General features: G+C 40.0%; 1 protein-coding gene across 1 annotated transcript in view; it reads right to left on the reverse strand.

Moving 5' to 3' along the window:
- Window positions 1–597: 597 nt before the first annotated feature.
- The window catches only part of slc35f4 (solute carrier family 35 member F4), a 165,820-nt gene continuing 150,014 nt past the window's right edge, over window positions 598–16,403 (reverse strand). Inside the window, exons 5-7 of the mRNA XM_048600276.1 lie at window positions 14,493–14,685; window positions 6,189–6,278; window positions 598–966 (exon numbers count right to left, since the gene is read on the reverse strand). Coding sequence (XP_048456233.1) covers window positions 725–966; window positions 6,189–6,278; window positions 14,493–14,685 — 525 coding nt within the window. The 3' untranslated portion in view covers window positions 598–724. The remainder of the gene's footprint in view (window positions 967–6,188; window positions 6,279–14,492; window positions 14,686–16,403) is intronic.

Genomic DNA, 16,403 nt, shown 5'->3' on the forward strand with positions numbered 1-16,403 from the left:
ACCTGCCACAGACTCCATCTAGTAGCTATGTCCTTTAGGAGCCGACCAGCTTGATCAGTAGTACTGCTCCTGAGCCACTCTTGGTGGTGGATATTGAAATCCCCCACCAAGAACACATTTTGTTCCCTTGCCATCCTCAGTGCCTCCTCTAAGTGTTGTTCAACATGGAGGAGTACCGAATCACCAGCTGAGGGAGGACTGGGCGTGGTAATCAGCAGAAGGTTTCCTTGCCCATGTTTTAAAAACATAAAAAAAATGTTTGTAGAACTGACAGCACAAATTTCCCATGCATTAACTGGGACATTTAAACAGTGTTCAAATAGTCACAGTGTGATAAATATATGAAAAAGCAGGACACTTTTACATGTGCTCTATCAGTCTTTTATTTTGATTGTGTTAGAATACAATTGAATGCAGTAACAACAATCAAAAGGAAAAAATGTTCTTTTTAACCAAAGACCATATCATTAAATAAATAATAAAAAACCCAATGCAAGGACCTTTACAAAAACTTTATTTGACACTAACACCCATTCCCATGTAATTTTATAAAGTTTAAATTGCAATAATGTTGTTTTTAATAATTTATTAACTGTCATACTTATATTGTATACCATAGATCTTTGCTTCAAAAAGTAATACTGTCATAATAGCATACTATTTCACACAACTAAATTATATTCACAGAATATACATCTTCGTGCATTTTAAAACTTAGCTGCTTTTAAGCTAAAGGAATTGAAACTGTGCCGTTTGCTCTGCTTCTGCTCCGAGTGTGGACACTAGACTCTGTGGTGTCTTCTGCTTGATCTTCATTCTTCTTCTCCTTTAATCTGTTAATAAACCTTAAAGTTATTTCATCCCATTCTTCAGGAAGAAGCATGAGCAGGAAGCCGATGCATATGATAGTAGTGGCAGTCAACCTCACCATACTAAATATCACTTCGTGTTTCATAAGGTCGACAGCTGTGTAAGAAAGATAACTCATTACCAATGATGCCAATTGAACAGTCTGACCTGCCATTTTACATAGTTGTTGAAAACCATACGCAATTTAACAGTTATTCAGAGAAACCTCAAAATTAGCCTTCGAATTATCCTGAGATAACAAGGTGTAGAGCTGGATGAACACAGCAGGCCAAGCAGCATCAGAGGAGCAGGAAGACTGACGTTTCGGGCCTAGACCCTTCTTCAGAAAAAGTCTAGGCCTGAAATGTCAGCCTTCCTGCTCCTCTGATGCTGCTTGGCCTGCTATGTTCATCCAGCTCTACACCTTGTTATGTCAGATTCTCCAGCATCTGCAGTTCCTACTATCTCTTTGAATTATCCTATTGTTTCCATCTATATGTTTCATGGTTAAAAGTATGACACTTTACATCTAACTTGTTTGAATTTGTCATCTGAACATAATTCAGGCTAAAGAATCAGATGTGCATGTGCTGTGTCTTAGTCTGCAAAATTTCTGAATTCTGAAAATTATCATAGCTGGTTTTACCACTTCCTTTGCGACTTACTAGTAAAATACGGATCATCCTAAAGCAGTAATTTTGTGAGTATATCCCAAGAGGCTGGAAGTGCATGTAATACAAATAGTCAGTCATTAATTTTGTTTTTTTCCGAAGATCATGAACAGTACGTGCCTAAATATCCGTCAGATGCAGCCAGAAGTATGCTTCTCTGATACCATGGCAAACTTAAATCAAACTAAATTTGCCTGTGGAAACAAAGAACAAACCAGCATTTTTATTGTATTGTTCACATCTTCAGAACTTCCAAAAGTGGCTCACATCCAATTAGTTCCCAGTTCTTCTTTGAAATAGCGCCATTGGATCACCATCCACCTGAACAGGCAAACGGAGCTTTCTGTTTACTGTCTCATCCACAAGATAGCACTTCAAATGATGTAAAGCTCCCTCAGGGCTGAACTGCAGTGTCAGCCTTAACTCTTACACTGAAGCCCTAGAATGGGATTTGAACCCAGAACTTTGTGCTTCAGAGATAGAGCCACAGCTGATACAATGTAAACAATGAATCACCAGAGGCATTGAGAATTATTACACCTTAACTCACTGGATCTAAGGATAAATCTAGCAACTGAAGGTTATGGTTGCAGTGGTGTACAAGATATTCCAAAAGGTATTCGATAAAATGACACAGAACAGGCTTAAAAGCAAATTTAAAGGTTGTGGAATAATAAAGGAACACTGGGAGCATGGATATAAAATTGAATGTATGAGAAGAATTAGAGGGTAGTGATTGTTTCTTCGACTGGAGGATGGTCTACAATATGGTTCTTTAGGAGCTGGTGCTAGGACCACTGCTTTGCTCCACGTATGTTAATACCCTGAGACACAGAAATACAGCACAATTTCAAAATTTACACTTGACATAAAGTTTTGCTATTCTGAATGAGGTGGATAGTGAATTCAAGAAGATATAGACAGGATAGTTGATCGGGTAGACAAGTAGCAGATTTGTCAATTGATATATATTTTTGTGGAAGAACAAGGAGAATTGATAGTAAAAGAATGGGTCTAATTCAAAATGAGGAGTGGAAGAACAGAAAGGCCAGGGGTATATGTACACAAATCAGTGAAAATGGTGTGCAGCTTGAGAAAGTAGCTAAAAATCACTTTTTACGGTATCGTGGGCTTTACGAATAAATGCACTGAGTACAATTGCAAGGAAGTTACAAAGAATATTAACTTAGCTCCAACTGGAGTATTGTATCCAATTCTGGACACCAAGCTTTAGGAAGAAAGTGAAGGATTCATGCAGAAAATATTGATGAAACTGGTTACAGGAATGATGGACTTCAGTAACATGGCGAGGTTAGAAAAAGCTGGGGCTGTTATCTTTAATGAAGATTGAGGGGGGAATCTGATATAGAAGTTTTCAAAATGATGAAGGATCTTGAGCAGATCGAGCAAAACTATCCACATTAGAAGGAAGGCCAAAAACCAGAGGACACTGATGTAAAGTGAATGGCAAAAAAACTGCTGTAGACATGAGGAGCAGGTTTTTTAAAAACACAGTGTATATTTAGGATGTAGCATGCACTACCTGGGAACGTGGTGGTGCCTGATTTGATTGTGGCTTCAAAAGGGAATTAGTTAATACATGGTGACAAAACAATTCAGGGCTCTTGGAAAGGACAAGGGAGAGAAACAAGAACAAAAACATAAGTTGCTGGAAAAGCTCAGTAGGTCTGGCAGCATCTGTCTTCCTCGGACCGGGTCACCGGACCTGAAACATTAACTCTGCTTTTTTCTTCACAGATGCTGCCAGACCTGTTGAGTTTTTCCAGCAACTTCTGTTTCTGTTCCTGATTTACATCATCCGCAGTTCTCTTGGTTTTTTTAAGTGAGAGAAACAAGTTGAGTTATTCTTGAAGAGAGCCAGAAATGACATGATGGATTGCATAGCCTCCTTTTATATGTAAGTATGCAGTGATTCTAAATATAAACGCTGAGAATTTTTAAATTGACTCAAGCACAAACAGATTGTCACAACCTTTATCATGGATAGTTGAAGGATGATGCCAGAAGTATCAATTAAGGGAGAGATTTTGTACTACAATAGTTATTCCTGTGAGTTGTTAAAATTAAAGAGAAAGGAGAACTCGTTGCCCTAAAGCTGCACGGGATTGTGTGTCTCTGCATCCCCTGATTGGCCAGTGATGCTAATGCAAGAGCTCACTTTTCAGATACATGCAAGTCAGCAAACATCATCCGTTAGGGTCAGGGCATCCTGTTTCCTCCCACTGATTTGGTACTTTGCCCCAGAATTGTCTTATCACCACCAAAGGTTAGTTTAAGGAAGTGGATTTTCAAACTCAATTGTAATGTTCCTCACAATTGTGTTCAATTACATCAAGCCTAAATGTGTTGTACGCCTGACTTGGATTTTTGGTTTGCTTTCATTGCATTGAGTTTGTTCCATGCTTTTTGGCTATTCTGCCTTTTAACTCTGGACAGCTGAGCTCACCCAAACTCCACAAATAACGTACAAGCAAGTCATTAATATCAATCATAATGGCGTTACTTCTGTACAAGCTGAGATTGGAATTAAAAATCATTGTAAAGAATAACAGATGTATATTACAGCCATTTGTTTGATCTGAAACGTGGAACCTAAGGAAGGTGTAACAGCTCAAGGAAGAATTAGGGGGAGTAGGCTAGAATGTAAAAATATGAGAAGCTGGATGGGCTTAATAACATTTTCATTCAGAATTACTTATATCTGTTACAACTGGATTAGACAATTGCATACAAGAATTATGGGAATTTCACAGCAATAAACATAACTACTATTTGCAAGAACTTCACAGTTTTCACCAGGTTTCCCCAAAGCAATGATAAACTAATGATGTAAAAGGTTGAACAACATTGCAGCTATTAAATGGAAATGCACAGTAATCTTCACTGAGATATAACAAACAGGGGATACTCTACACAATGTGATAAAAACAGATGGGTAATTCATTCGACTAAAATATCATCCAGACAGTGCAGACAAAAATCTCTGCCATTGTTTTGTCACAACTGTAAAACTTTTGGAATCAACTCATATGGGCAGTATCTTATTTATTTTGGGAGGCATGGTTAGTAAGTTGGCAGATGACACCAAAATTGGTGGTCAACAGTGAAGAAGGTTATCAAAGATTATGCAGAAGACTTGATCAATTAGGTCAATGGGCTGAGGAGTGGCAGATGGAGTTTAATTTGGATAAATGCGAGGTGTTGCATTGTGGTAAAGCAAACAAGGGCAGGACTTATACAGTTAATGGTAGGGCCCTGGGCATTGTTGTTAAACAGAGAGACCTAGGGATTCTGGTAGATGGTTCTTTGAAAGTTGCATCACAGGTAGACAGGGTGGTTAAGAAGGTATTTAGCATGCTTGCCTTCATTGTTCAGACCATTGAGTATATAGGAGTTGGGACATCATTGTGAGGTTGTACAGGGCATTGGTGAGGCCACTTTGGAGTACTGTATACAATTTTGGTCACCATGTTATAGGAAAAATCTCATTAAATTGGAGAGAGCTCAGAAAATATTTATCAGGATGTTGCCGGACTGGAGGTTTTCAGTTTTAAGGATAGACCTTTACACACAGAGGGTGGTTTGTATGTGAAATAAACTGCAGAGGAAGTGGTAGTTGCAGGTATAGTTACAATATTTAAAAGATATTTGAACAGGTACATGAATAGGAAAGGTTTAGAGGGATATGGGCCAAATGCAGACAAGTGGGACTAGTTTAGTTTGGGAAACTTGGTCGACATGAACGAGTTGGAACAAAGGGTCTGTTTCCATGCTGCATGATGCTATGCCTCTATTTAAGCATTGGATGTCTCTGTGAAACTTTCGCTGCTTCTTCCACGGAAGACCATCTAAGCTATATGCCAGTCAAGCAGTGGAAAGGCGACTGGCATGTCTTCCCCTGGACTCAAGACCCAGAGGAGGGCTGAGCACTGGCAGCTCTGGCATTCAGCAGCATCAAGGAGATGGTTGTGGTAGCTGCAGAATCCCTCAGGATTGTGGGTACCCAGCATAAAGAGGAGCAACAGTGGGATTCTTGGGTTGGGTGCAGGATCTGATCAGAAACAAGGTTGGGGAAGTAGCTCCCAGTAGGCACTCCTTTGCCTGATGTCCAGTTCCTTTATGTGGCACTGATCCTCTCATCCCCAGTTGAGGTGGGGCCACTGGGTAACAACTATCATACACGGTGCATGATGACAGGTCTGTCTGCAGCTGCATTAGTCCTAACAGCAGAAGGCTATGCCCCTTAAGTCGTGATCGAGTGCCAATTAATCACCACGTAAGGGACATAGCCTTCTGCTGCTCAGAGATATTCAGCTGCAGACAGGCCTATCATCATGCATTGTGTACAACAGTCGCTACCTTGTGACAGCTTGTCACCTCAACTGGGGATGGAGGGTCCTGGATCAGTGCCACATTAAGGAACTGGACCAATGACAGAAAGGTTGATCATGAGCCTTTCCACCAGGATGGAATTTTGGTGGAGGCAGAAAGGCAGTGAGGTTTAATTACAGCACCAACCTTCCTCATCAAGTATCCCACCTCCAAGCTTTCTACCTTGGGCAAAGACGTTTTCACTCTAGGAAAAAGATTTGGCACTTTTACTGCATAATAAAAGAACAGGAGACCAACAGTGAAGAGAAATATTACCTGCATTTCCAGGGACACTCAGCACAGTTCCGATAGAAATGAGTATAGGATATGTTAATACAACACCGACGTTCACAAGAATATTGAAGGCTGTACAAAGAAAGAAAATGAGAAGGATATTTAATTTATGATTAATTATTTTCACCTCTTTCATATGTAGGGAGGGCAACAGTATAACCAGTTGTTTGTGGAAACATCAGACTTTATATTGACTTAATAAATAGCACTTTAGCTTTGGAAAATAGACTGATTATTTTTTTCACTGGGTGTGCATTTCAAGCAAACAAACTCACCCAGTCTTTGTACGAAGTAAGACTAGAGGTCAACATTTATCTTCACAAAGAATATACAGAACAAAGTACAAAGTAAGATTGGGGGTCAACATTTATCTTCACAAAAAATATACAGAACAACAACAGATGTCTGGAGTTTTGCCCAAGTCTATGTCTAAGTCAATACTAATTCCTGCTGTTGCATTTTGTGTGAATTCTTTTCTTCTCCATCAAAATATTTTTAGTAAAATTTAGATCTTAAATAAAACACATTGTTAATCTTATTACAAAATTTGGGGCATATGAAGCTAACAGCACTACTATTATGAAGAGTAAATCAAATGCAACTTCTGGTGATTGCATAGATGGAGTTGAATGAGGACATCAGTCAGTTATTGTTTAAGTTTCTTTGTTCTTCCAAAAAGCTGCTATGACAAAGCAAGAGACTCAACACTGAAACCCATGGAGGATCTAACATTGTGGTATGTACCAACTGGTTTTTCACTAAACAAATCAAAAGGTTAGGACTTGCATGTCCATTCATGTGTAAGTGAAGTTATTATGATGTTTGGTTTTAATTTCTTAATGATTGCAAAACAGTCTCTCTGACATTGATCTTTACCTTTAAAAGTGCAGTGTCAGATTCTTTCAGATTTTATATCGTGTTGGAAGCATGAGGGTGTGAAGGTTAGTGATATTAGTCAATATCCAGTACTGATTTTGCACCCTAACTGCCATTTTAGACATTGCAAGTCCTGTGAACACCCTGCCTCTGTCTCTACTCAAAGGGATCACCATTCAAATTTCAGGTGAGCTGCTTTGACTTTCTCTTGCTCTGCAGATTTAGTGCAATCACTGATGGAGGAGCTCGCAACGTTCTTTCAGTCATATGGGAGTGATGCTGAGCGTCAGCAAGAGGTTGTATGGATTTTGCTGGAAAAGAGGAGGTAGACTCTCAACAGAAGGCACACACTGTCCTCATAGAGCTCTCCCAATTCCTCCTCAGCCAGTCATAGTGTCCAGTGACAATACTTTGCCGAGGATATGAGCACTGAATTATGACACTTTCTCAAATTGGAGATGTAACTACAGAGCAGTTGAAGGGTTACGCTTATGCCTCAGGACCTGTCCAGGCAAGGGTCAGCAACAACACCAGCACTGCAGTTCTACATCAGTTGTGCCATTACTGAGGTTCCTATAGACAAAGAGTAAGGACTTTAACAATACAAAAATTAGTGGAAATACAGATTGTAAGGAGGACACAAACAGGTTGCAAAGAGATGCAGACAGATTCAGTGAGTGGGCAACAAGGTGGCAGAAAAAATAATGTGAGGAAGCATGAGGTTATTCACTTGCGTAGTGCCAAAGGTACCTGCTGTACACACGGCTAATGACTGACCTATCACCCAGCTAAATGTGGACTGGTCTCCTACAGTGACAGTAAAGTTGTGTCTAGGAACATCATAAGATGAACCATTGGTGTCCTTAAACAATGGATACATAGCCTCAGCTGCTGAAGGGGAGTTCCACTGGACTCACCAGAGTCTGGCTTGTGATTCATGATGATCTGTTGCATTTTTCCACAACCTGGTAATATTGAGGCCACAGCCTTAGCCACCAAAGTATTGATGATCACCTCAAGAGGAGGAGGAAGAGAAGGAGGATGAGTAAGAAAGAAAGAGATAGGAGGAAGAAGGCACATCATCATCACTCTGGATGGACTACAGTGAGTTTCTCATCAGACTCCAGTTCCTGTGAAAAAAGGTCCAAATCACAGTTGCTCCACAGTTCTGAAATTTTCTATCCTCTGTTTTGATCATCAATGAGTCCTCGTTGGCCACAATCTTGAAATAAAAGACATTTTAAACCACCATTCCATACCAGCTATATCCAATATTTTTGACCATACAGTAATGAACTATTCACCCTCGTATTTTCCCTTACTGCCTGTCATGCTAGTGCCTTTAATTGTGCTAGTCTTCACTAAATAGTGGCCGGTCCGAAGTTTCTTCTTGTCTTTTATTCTCCCAATGCTTCCTCTGGTTTGCAAGAGGTACAGAGAGGCTGGTTTACTAATAAAATGACTTTGATTTATCAATTAAAAGTCACAGCTTACAGCAAATTGCTGAAAGAAAGGTTTTCTTCAAGTTTAAAGTGGATTTTGACTGTGAAGAAAAGAAAGACAGCTCCTAAGCTCATGAAAATCTGATCACTCCTTATATCTTCTTCCCAGCCCTAAGTTATTTAATTGCCTGACAGCCAATTACACAGTTGTTGGCAGGCAAAAGGGCTTTGTCATCAAAAACTGATCGCTAGTCCATAGACCAATCAACATCTTGCCAACCAAGGCTCTATCTATAAACAGAATCCCTTGGCTCCAGTCCATCTGCAAACTAACAGTCTATTACTGCTTGTTCAAGCAGCTATTTAAATAATACTTACCTGGAGTGCTGGGTCAAAACATGGCAGTCCTTGCAAAACACTAATCTTGTAAACAGTTACTTTCATTTTAACAATTTTCACAATTTTAAAAACCACAAAAAATAAAAAAGACACAGGTTGCAACGCCAGGCAGCAGGCATTGTGTATCTGAGAACATAAATGTATTGGGAAGGGTTGGATGAGAGAATGGAGCTGGGGTGGGGTGAATGATGAGTTGGGTGCATAGTTAGAACCTGCAACTTGCATTTCATAGTAGACAGCAGGATGAGGGTGAAGAGGGCTGTAAGGAAATACATTAGACAGGAACAGACTATCAGTGAGGCCAATAGCTTCAGTGACTGCTGGATTACTAATTCAGAGCGCTGTCTCCTCCAAGGAACTGTGTATGTACAGCTGTGCTTGTACTTTGCTGACTGTTACAATCCAGCTTGTATAGCAAGAGGGAGGCAAGATGGTCAGTGAGTGTGTTGCAATATATTTGGTTGATGTGCCTGACATAACTGAGCTGAACTCTGGATGTGGGTCTATCAGCAGTGTATATGTGTGAGTGTGAGATGAAGCATATGAATGTCTGGCATGAGTCTTGATTACTGGAGATTGTTGATGGGTAAACAATAAAAAGTGATGATAGTGTTGTGCTGGTTAGACGATGGCATTTAAAAATGTTTTCACTGACTTTGACCACTTATGAAAGGTCATTGAACTTTCTTGGGCACTGTAGGCAGGTCCTTGAGATCAAACATTGTTCTCTGTGGCCATGTGATCCTATTCCTTTCTGTCTATTTCTGCAGGGCCCCCACCCCACCCCCTCCCCCTGCCATGTCACCTGCGGAAAAAAGACCTCTCTCTACTTTGTGTCTCTAATACAGCATTGGTGACACTGAGAACCCTTTCCTTGGTGCATTGCAGGATTGCTCCTTTTTCCATCATCTGAGAAAAGCTTCTACAGTCAGCTCTAGCCCTGCAGCCAAAATGCACCTCTCTTTCAGCTGGCATTAAGAAATTCAAGCGATTTAATTGAAACTAGCTCTACGGGTAGTGCCGAGCATGCAGAAAATCAGCAGTGCATTTAATGCTGGGCTATGTGCCACAATCAATGGCCATGAATTTACTGTTAATGGGCCTTTTCTAATTTGTTCTAATTTCAGTAAGAATTCTTCAATCTGATTAGAGACAGAGCATTAGTTTCTTGTTGACACAAGTCCCAGATCCACAATACTGTTTCAAATGCTAATACCTGCAAATCATATTGCAAAAGTTCACAGGTCTGTGGACAGTTATAAGTGAATTGAACTGTGATATTCATTAATTGTTGATCACCAAATCCAGGCCAACTAGGATAAAAAGACCAAGGCAAGATCAAAGAATTGTAAATCTGCAGCCAGTTTTATGGATTTTCATTGAAAGTTTGAAAGGAATGACTGAAAAAAATGATAGCAGAGCCTCCACCTACAAGACCACTGATGTAAGAGGACAGGGCCAAAGGATTGGGGTCCTATGTGAGACATTTTGATTCTTGGATCCTCAATTAACCTGTCTATTCACACAGCTTTGCATGGTCTTACAGCATACCTGGTCAGAAAATGATTACTACTTCGGACTTGTAAAGGCCATATCATTTTCTTTTTTTTATTTTTGGTTGTGGACTGAAATGAAATAAAAGGAATGGTGTTAAAAGCAAGCATTGTAGTAGGAATTTTTGCATTTTTAAAAGCAAGTCATGGAAACTCATTGTGCACGGTGCTGACATTGTTGCTTTGTTCAAGTAGAGAGGTACACTGTTTATACATATAGCCCAGTATCAGAGAGAAGCATGCAAATGAGATTTGGCCAACAGTAAGTAGCTGCTTCGTTTGTGTAATTGTGACTGTCATGATACTAAAGGTCGTCAGTCTGATAACAACTCTCTGTTTCCTGAGTAGCTGAACAGCTTGTGGTTGTGAAAGATACAGTTAGAAGCCTTTAGACATCTGGAAGGAAAGGTAGTATATCTCTCCAGAAAAATAGAAGGAGCTACAGGAAGCCAGTTGTGTTCCCCCACCAGATGCTGTAAGTTGTACCTTTTAATTAGTAAATCAGAGACTTTATAATTTATTAACTAGTCACACTATGTCTTCTGTGAAGAAGTCAAAGAACCCAAGGGAAACAGAATTAAAGGACTTGGAAAATAAAAGGAACACCCCACTGAATCCTAAGGAATGGTGCTATTAAACTGTATCCTTTCCCCTCCATCCAGCTCCTCCATATTATTTTGACTGTATCTGTCAGAAAGGAGTTAGACTTTCAGATAGTACAATCATATGTTGACAGTTCATAGTTGTTTATCTGGGGTTAGAATCTATTTATTGTAATACATAATAGTTCTTGTTATGTACAGAAACCTGGCCCATGTTTCTTTTAAATCTGAGTCTATCAAGCAGGTAAAGTAGGACCTTTGCATGTATTGACAAAAATTTTTATTTAACGACTCTGGGAATAGTGCATCACCCCGACAGATTCCAGAATTTTGTTTTCAGAAACAAAAACAGAAGCTGCTGGAAATGCTCAGCAGGTGTGGCAGTATTTGTGAAGAGAAATCAGAGTTAACTTTTCAGGTCCAATGACCCTTCCTCAGAACTGATGGTAGCAAGGAAAATGTTGGTTTATATGTAGAAGATAGGGGGGGGGGAGGGAGTAAGGAGTAAACGATATGGGGATAGAGCCCAACGAGAGAGAAGAACAGTCGGACAGACAAAGGAGTGGATAGCGATAGTAGGAACTGCAGATGCTGGAGAATCCGAGACAACAAGGTGCAGGGCTGGATGAACACAGCAGGCCAAGCAGCATCATAGGAGCAGAGAGGCTGACGTTTCGGGCCTAGACCCTTCATCAGAAAAGGGGGAGGGGAAGGGGGTTTTGAAATAAATAGGGAGAGAGTGGGAGGCGGATAGAAGAGGGATAGAGGAGAGGATAGGTGGAGAGGAAACAAACAGGTCGAAGAGGCGGGGATGGAGCCAGTAAAGGTGAGTGTAGGTAGGGAGTTAGGAAGGGGGTAGGTCAGTCCAGGGAGGACGGACAAGTCAAGGGGGCGGGATGAGGTTGGTCGGTAGGAGATGGAGGTGCGGCTTGAGGTGGGAGGAGGGGATAGGTGGGAGGAAGAACAGGTTAGGGAGGCAGGGACGAGCTGGACTGGTTTAGGGATGCGGTAGGGGGAGGGGAGATTTTGAAACTTGTGAAATCCACATTGATACCATTGGGCTGCAGGGTCCCCATCTCCCGCACTTCCGCCCTCACCACCTCTCTTCCCTCCTACAACAGTGATAGGGGCCCCCTTGTCCTTACCTACCATCCCACCAGCATCCACATCCAGAAGATCATCAGACGCCATTTCTACCACCTCCAGCGAGATGCCACCACCAGACACATATTCCCCTCCCCTCTCTTGTCCACCTTCCACAGGGACTGTTCCCTCCAGGACACCCTGGCCCATTCTTTCTTCACTCCCAATACCCACCCTTAGCCCCATGGCACCTTCCCCGGCAACTGCCGAAGGTGCAACACCTGCCCATTTCCCACATCCCTCCCCACTATCCAAGGGTCCAAACATACCTTCCAGGTGAAGCAGCACTCTACCTGCACTTCCCACAATCTAGTCTACTGCATTCGCTGCTCACAATGTGGTCTCCCCTACATAGGGGAAAAGAAACATAGACTTGGACCGCTTTGCAGAATATCTGCGTTCTCCCCGTAAAAAAGACCCTGAGTTTCCAGTTGCCTGCCACTTTAACATACCGCCCTGTTCCCTGGCCAACATCTCTGTCTCAGGCTTGATGTAGTGTTCCAGCGAAGCTCAGCACAAGCCGGAAGAACAACACCTCATTTTCCGCTTGGGGATCCGCAGCCCTCCAGACGCAATATTGAATGAAATAATTTTAGAGCCTGAGCTCTCCCATGTCCTAGCCCCCTACCCCACACACATGGCTTTGTTATCACATAGCCTGCTATTACACACTACCTATTTTTGGCCAATAACAGTCTCCATTAACAGCTATTCACTCTCCCAGCCAGACGCTATCCACCCTTTGTATGTCCAACGGTTCTTCTCTCTCTTTGGGCTCTATCCCCACCTATTGTTTACTCCTTTCCCACCACCCCCCCCACCCCATCCCCATCCTATCTCCTGCATATAAACCACATTTTCCTAGCTACCATCAGTTCTGAGGAAGGGTCACCGGACCTGAAACGTTAACTCTGAATTCTCTTCACAGATTATGCCAGACCTGCTGAGCTTTTCCAGCAACTTCTGTTTTTGTTTCTGGTTTACTGCATCCACAATTCTGTCGGTTTTCATCCAGAATACTTTTTATTCTTTTAACAGATGTGAGCTTCAATGGCTGGGCCAGCACTTATTACCTATTTCTAATTGCATTTGAGTAGGTGGTGATGATCCACTTTCTTAAATTGCCACAGTCCAGATGGTATGATATAGGTACTCTCAAACTGCTATAAACAAGGGGGCCACAAGGATTTTAACCCAGTGACAATGATATAGTTCCAAATAAGATAGTGCATGGCTTGGAGGAAATTTGGTGTGTGGCTTTGTGAAGAATTGAAGCAACATCCTTTTCAAGGGCAACATGGAATAGACCCGGTATACCATTACATCACACACCTATCAACACACCCTTATAACACTCCAAAGGATATTTGACCTATAGTATTTGTCCATAGTGGTGAATTGAGAAGCAACTGTGAATTGAATATCCATTTGTCAAATAGAATCTCAAAAACTAAAAAAAAAGTAAGAATTCTAAAATTCACCAATGAAAATGAAGAATTTGCATTTAGATAGCATCTTACCTGCCCTCAGGTCATTCCACTGTTCTCCACAGTTAGTTTATTTACTTTACATGTTATCACTAATAAAAGTCATCAATCTCCACACATTAACTCTGTTTCTTTTTACACAGATACTGCCTGACTTGATGAGTGTTTCCAGCATTTTCTGCGTAAATAATTTTAAACTTGAAAACTTAAGTTTAAACTTAAACAGGAAAACTTGAAGTCATCGAATGTATTGAATTCCTTACAAACAGTAGAATCTTTAGCTAGGTTTGGATAAGTTCAGGAGCTACTAAATGTGGAAAATATGTGGTTGTGCTATTGTAATAAACTCTCAGGTTAATTGTTCAATTTAATCTGAGATTTAGTAAAAAGGGTATTAATTGCATAGTTGAAACATTCCAGCTTTATGTATATATGAAAGAAATGCATTGGCTGTGATCTTACCAGTCTGTACAAGGTCTGTTTAGGTTAATGGCATTTTGTGTACAGAAGTGTGCATCAGTTAGATTGATTTTGGAAAAAAAATTACTATAACAAGTTTTTCACTTTCTGCAAGAGTCCTCAATGCTAATTAGAGCTCTCTAAAATTGCACTGAATTATGTATTGGCTCACAAAGTCTTATTCATTAAAAGTACTGTGAATGTATAATTTAAACTTAAACATCATGAAGTAAATTGTAATTCAAATGAAATAGCATTTGTTTGTTATTTCAGGATACTAGTAAAGAATCAAATAATTTTCTATGGAAGCATTTAAGTCACATACCTAACCAAAGACCAGCCACACCACAAAGGTATCCCCAAGGTAAAGCAGAAAATGAGGACCAGTATTCCACTTTCGTAAAGTACAGTATAACTGGTGCAGAGGATATGAAAATTAAATTGAAGAAGCCCAGTGTAGAAATGAAATACGCAGCTTCTCCAAAGTTTGCACTTCCAAGAAACATTTTAAATAAAACCTGGAAGAAATATAAGGAAATCAATATGAAGATATCTATAAAACGATAAATTTTCTAGAGATGACTGAATATGATTTATTTAGCGATAAAAATAAATTGTAATCTAACCATTTAATCAAATAAGTTCTTAAGTGCAGTTATAATATTGTATTTGTCATGTAAGCACGCATTTGCTCCCTACATCCAAGTCATTGATGGAAATTGTAAAAAGTTGAGCTCCCAGCAGACACCTGCAGGACTCCATTCATCACATTCTGCCAATTAGGCAAAGACCCATTTATGTATTTTGTTTGTTTTCTGCCAGGCAGCCAGTCTTCTATCCATGCTAATATATTACACTCTACACAATAAGTTTTTTCTTCCGCAATAATGTTTCATTTCAAATACCTTCTGGAAATTACATTGAAGTCTCACTTTTATACCCAGCATATCGCACTGCTTCAAAGAACTCCAATAAATTGGTTCAACATGATTTCCCCTTGACAAAACCATGCTGACTCTTCCTGATTACACTGAGTTTTTCTGAGAGCATGGCTATTCCTTCTTCAATGATTAATTCTAACAGTTCCCCTCGACAGATGTCAAAGTAACTGACTTATGGTTTCCTGTTTTCTGCCTCCCTTCCTTCTTGAATATTTGCTATTTTCCGATCTGATGGAACCTTTTCTGCATCATCTACTACCTCTGCAGTCACGTCTTATTTTTAAGACTCTATAATGAAGTCCATCTCCATTCAGAAACTTGTCAGCCTGCAGTACCACTTCCCTTGTGATTGTAATTTCACTAAGTTCCTCTCTCCTTTCTATCTCTTGATTTACAGCTAATACTGGATTATCTTTTGTATTCTCCAAACCGAAGACAGAAGCAAAATATGTTTTCATTTCATCTGGCTTTTTCTAATTATGCACTATTAATTCCTAATTCTCACTCTTTATGGGACTAACACTCAGTTTACTTATTCATTTCCTTTTCAAATACCTTGCTTTCCCCCATTTTTATATTTCTAGCTAGCTTCCTCTTAATTTTAATTTATGTATTCTGATGAACCTTTCTGTCACTCTGCCACTCATCTTTATGCAATTATATGCTTTTCCCTTAAGTTTGACACTTTCCTAAACTTCTTTAGTTAACCACAAATGGTAGGTCTTCCCTTTAAAATGTTTCTTTGTAATGTTAGCATATTTATATTGAGTATTCTGAAATAACTCCTTAAAGGTCTGTCACTCATCTCTATTAATCTACAGCCTGGCATGCCAGTTTACTTCAGCTCGCTAAGATTTCATGCCCTCATAAGTGCCCTTACTTGAGTATAAAATACTAGTCTAATAACGAATCTTTGCCCTTTCAAACTGGATGTAAAATTCAATCATATTGTAATTGCTTTATTTTAGGAGTGCCCTGGCTCTGAGGTCATTAATTCATTCTGTCACATTGCATAATTCCAAATCTAGTATAAACTGCTTTCTGATTGGTTCAAAATGCGCTGCTCTAAGAATCTATCTGTAAAGTATTGTATGAGCGCTTCATCCAGGTCACTGTTGTCAATCTAATTTTGCTATTTTATATGTAAATTAATGTCAGCTACGATTATTGTTGTCCCTTTGTCACAGTCAACCAGTATTTCCTATTGTATGTTTTGTTCTACAATATGGTGACTGTTAAGGGGATCTACAGACCACTCACACAGTATCTTCCTTACCATACTATTCCTCATCACC

The sequence above is a fragment of the Rhincodon typus genome, chromosome 8 (genome assembly GCF_021869965.1).
Source record: "Rhincodon typus isolate 14 chromosome 8, sRhiTyp1.1, whole genome shotgun sequence".
NCBI classification, from domain to species: domain Eukaryota; kingdom Metazoa; phylum Chordata; class Chondrichthyes; order Orectolobiformes; family Rhincodontidae; genus Rhincodon; species Rhincodon typus.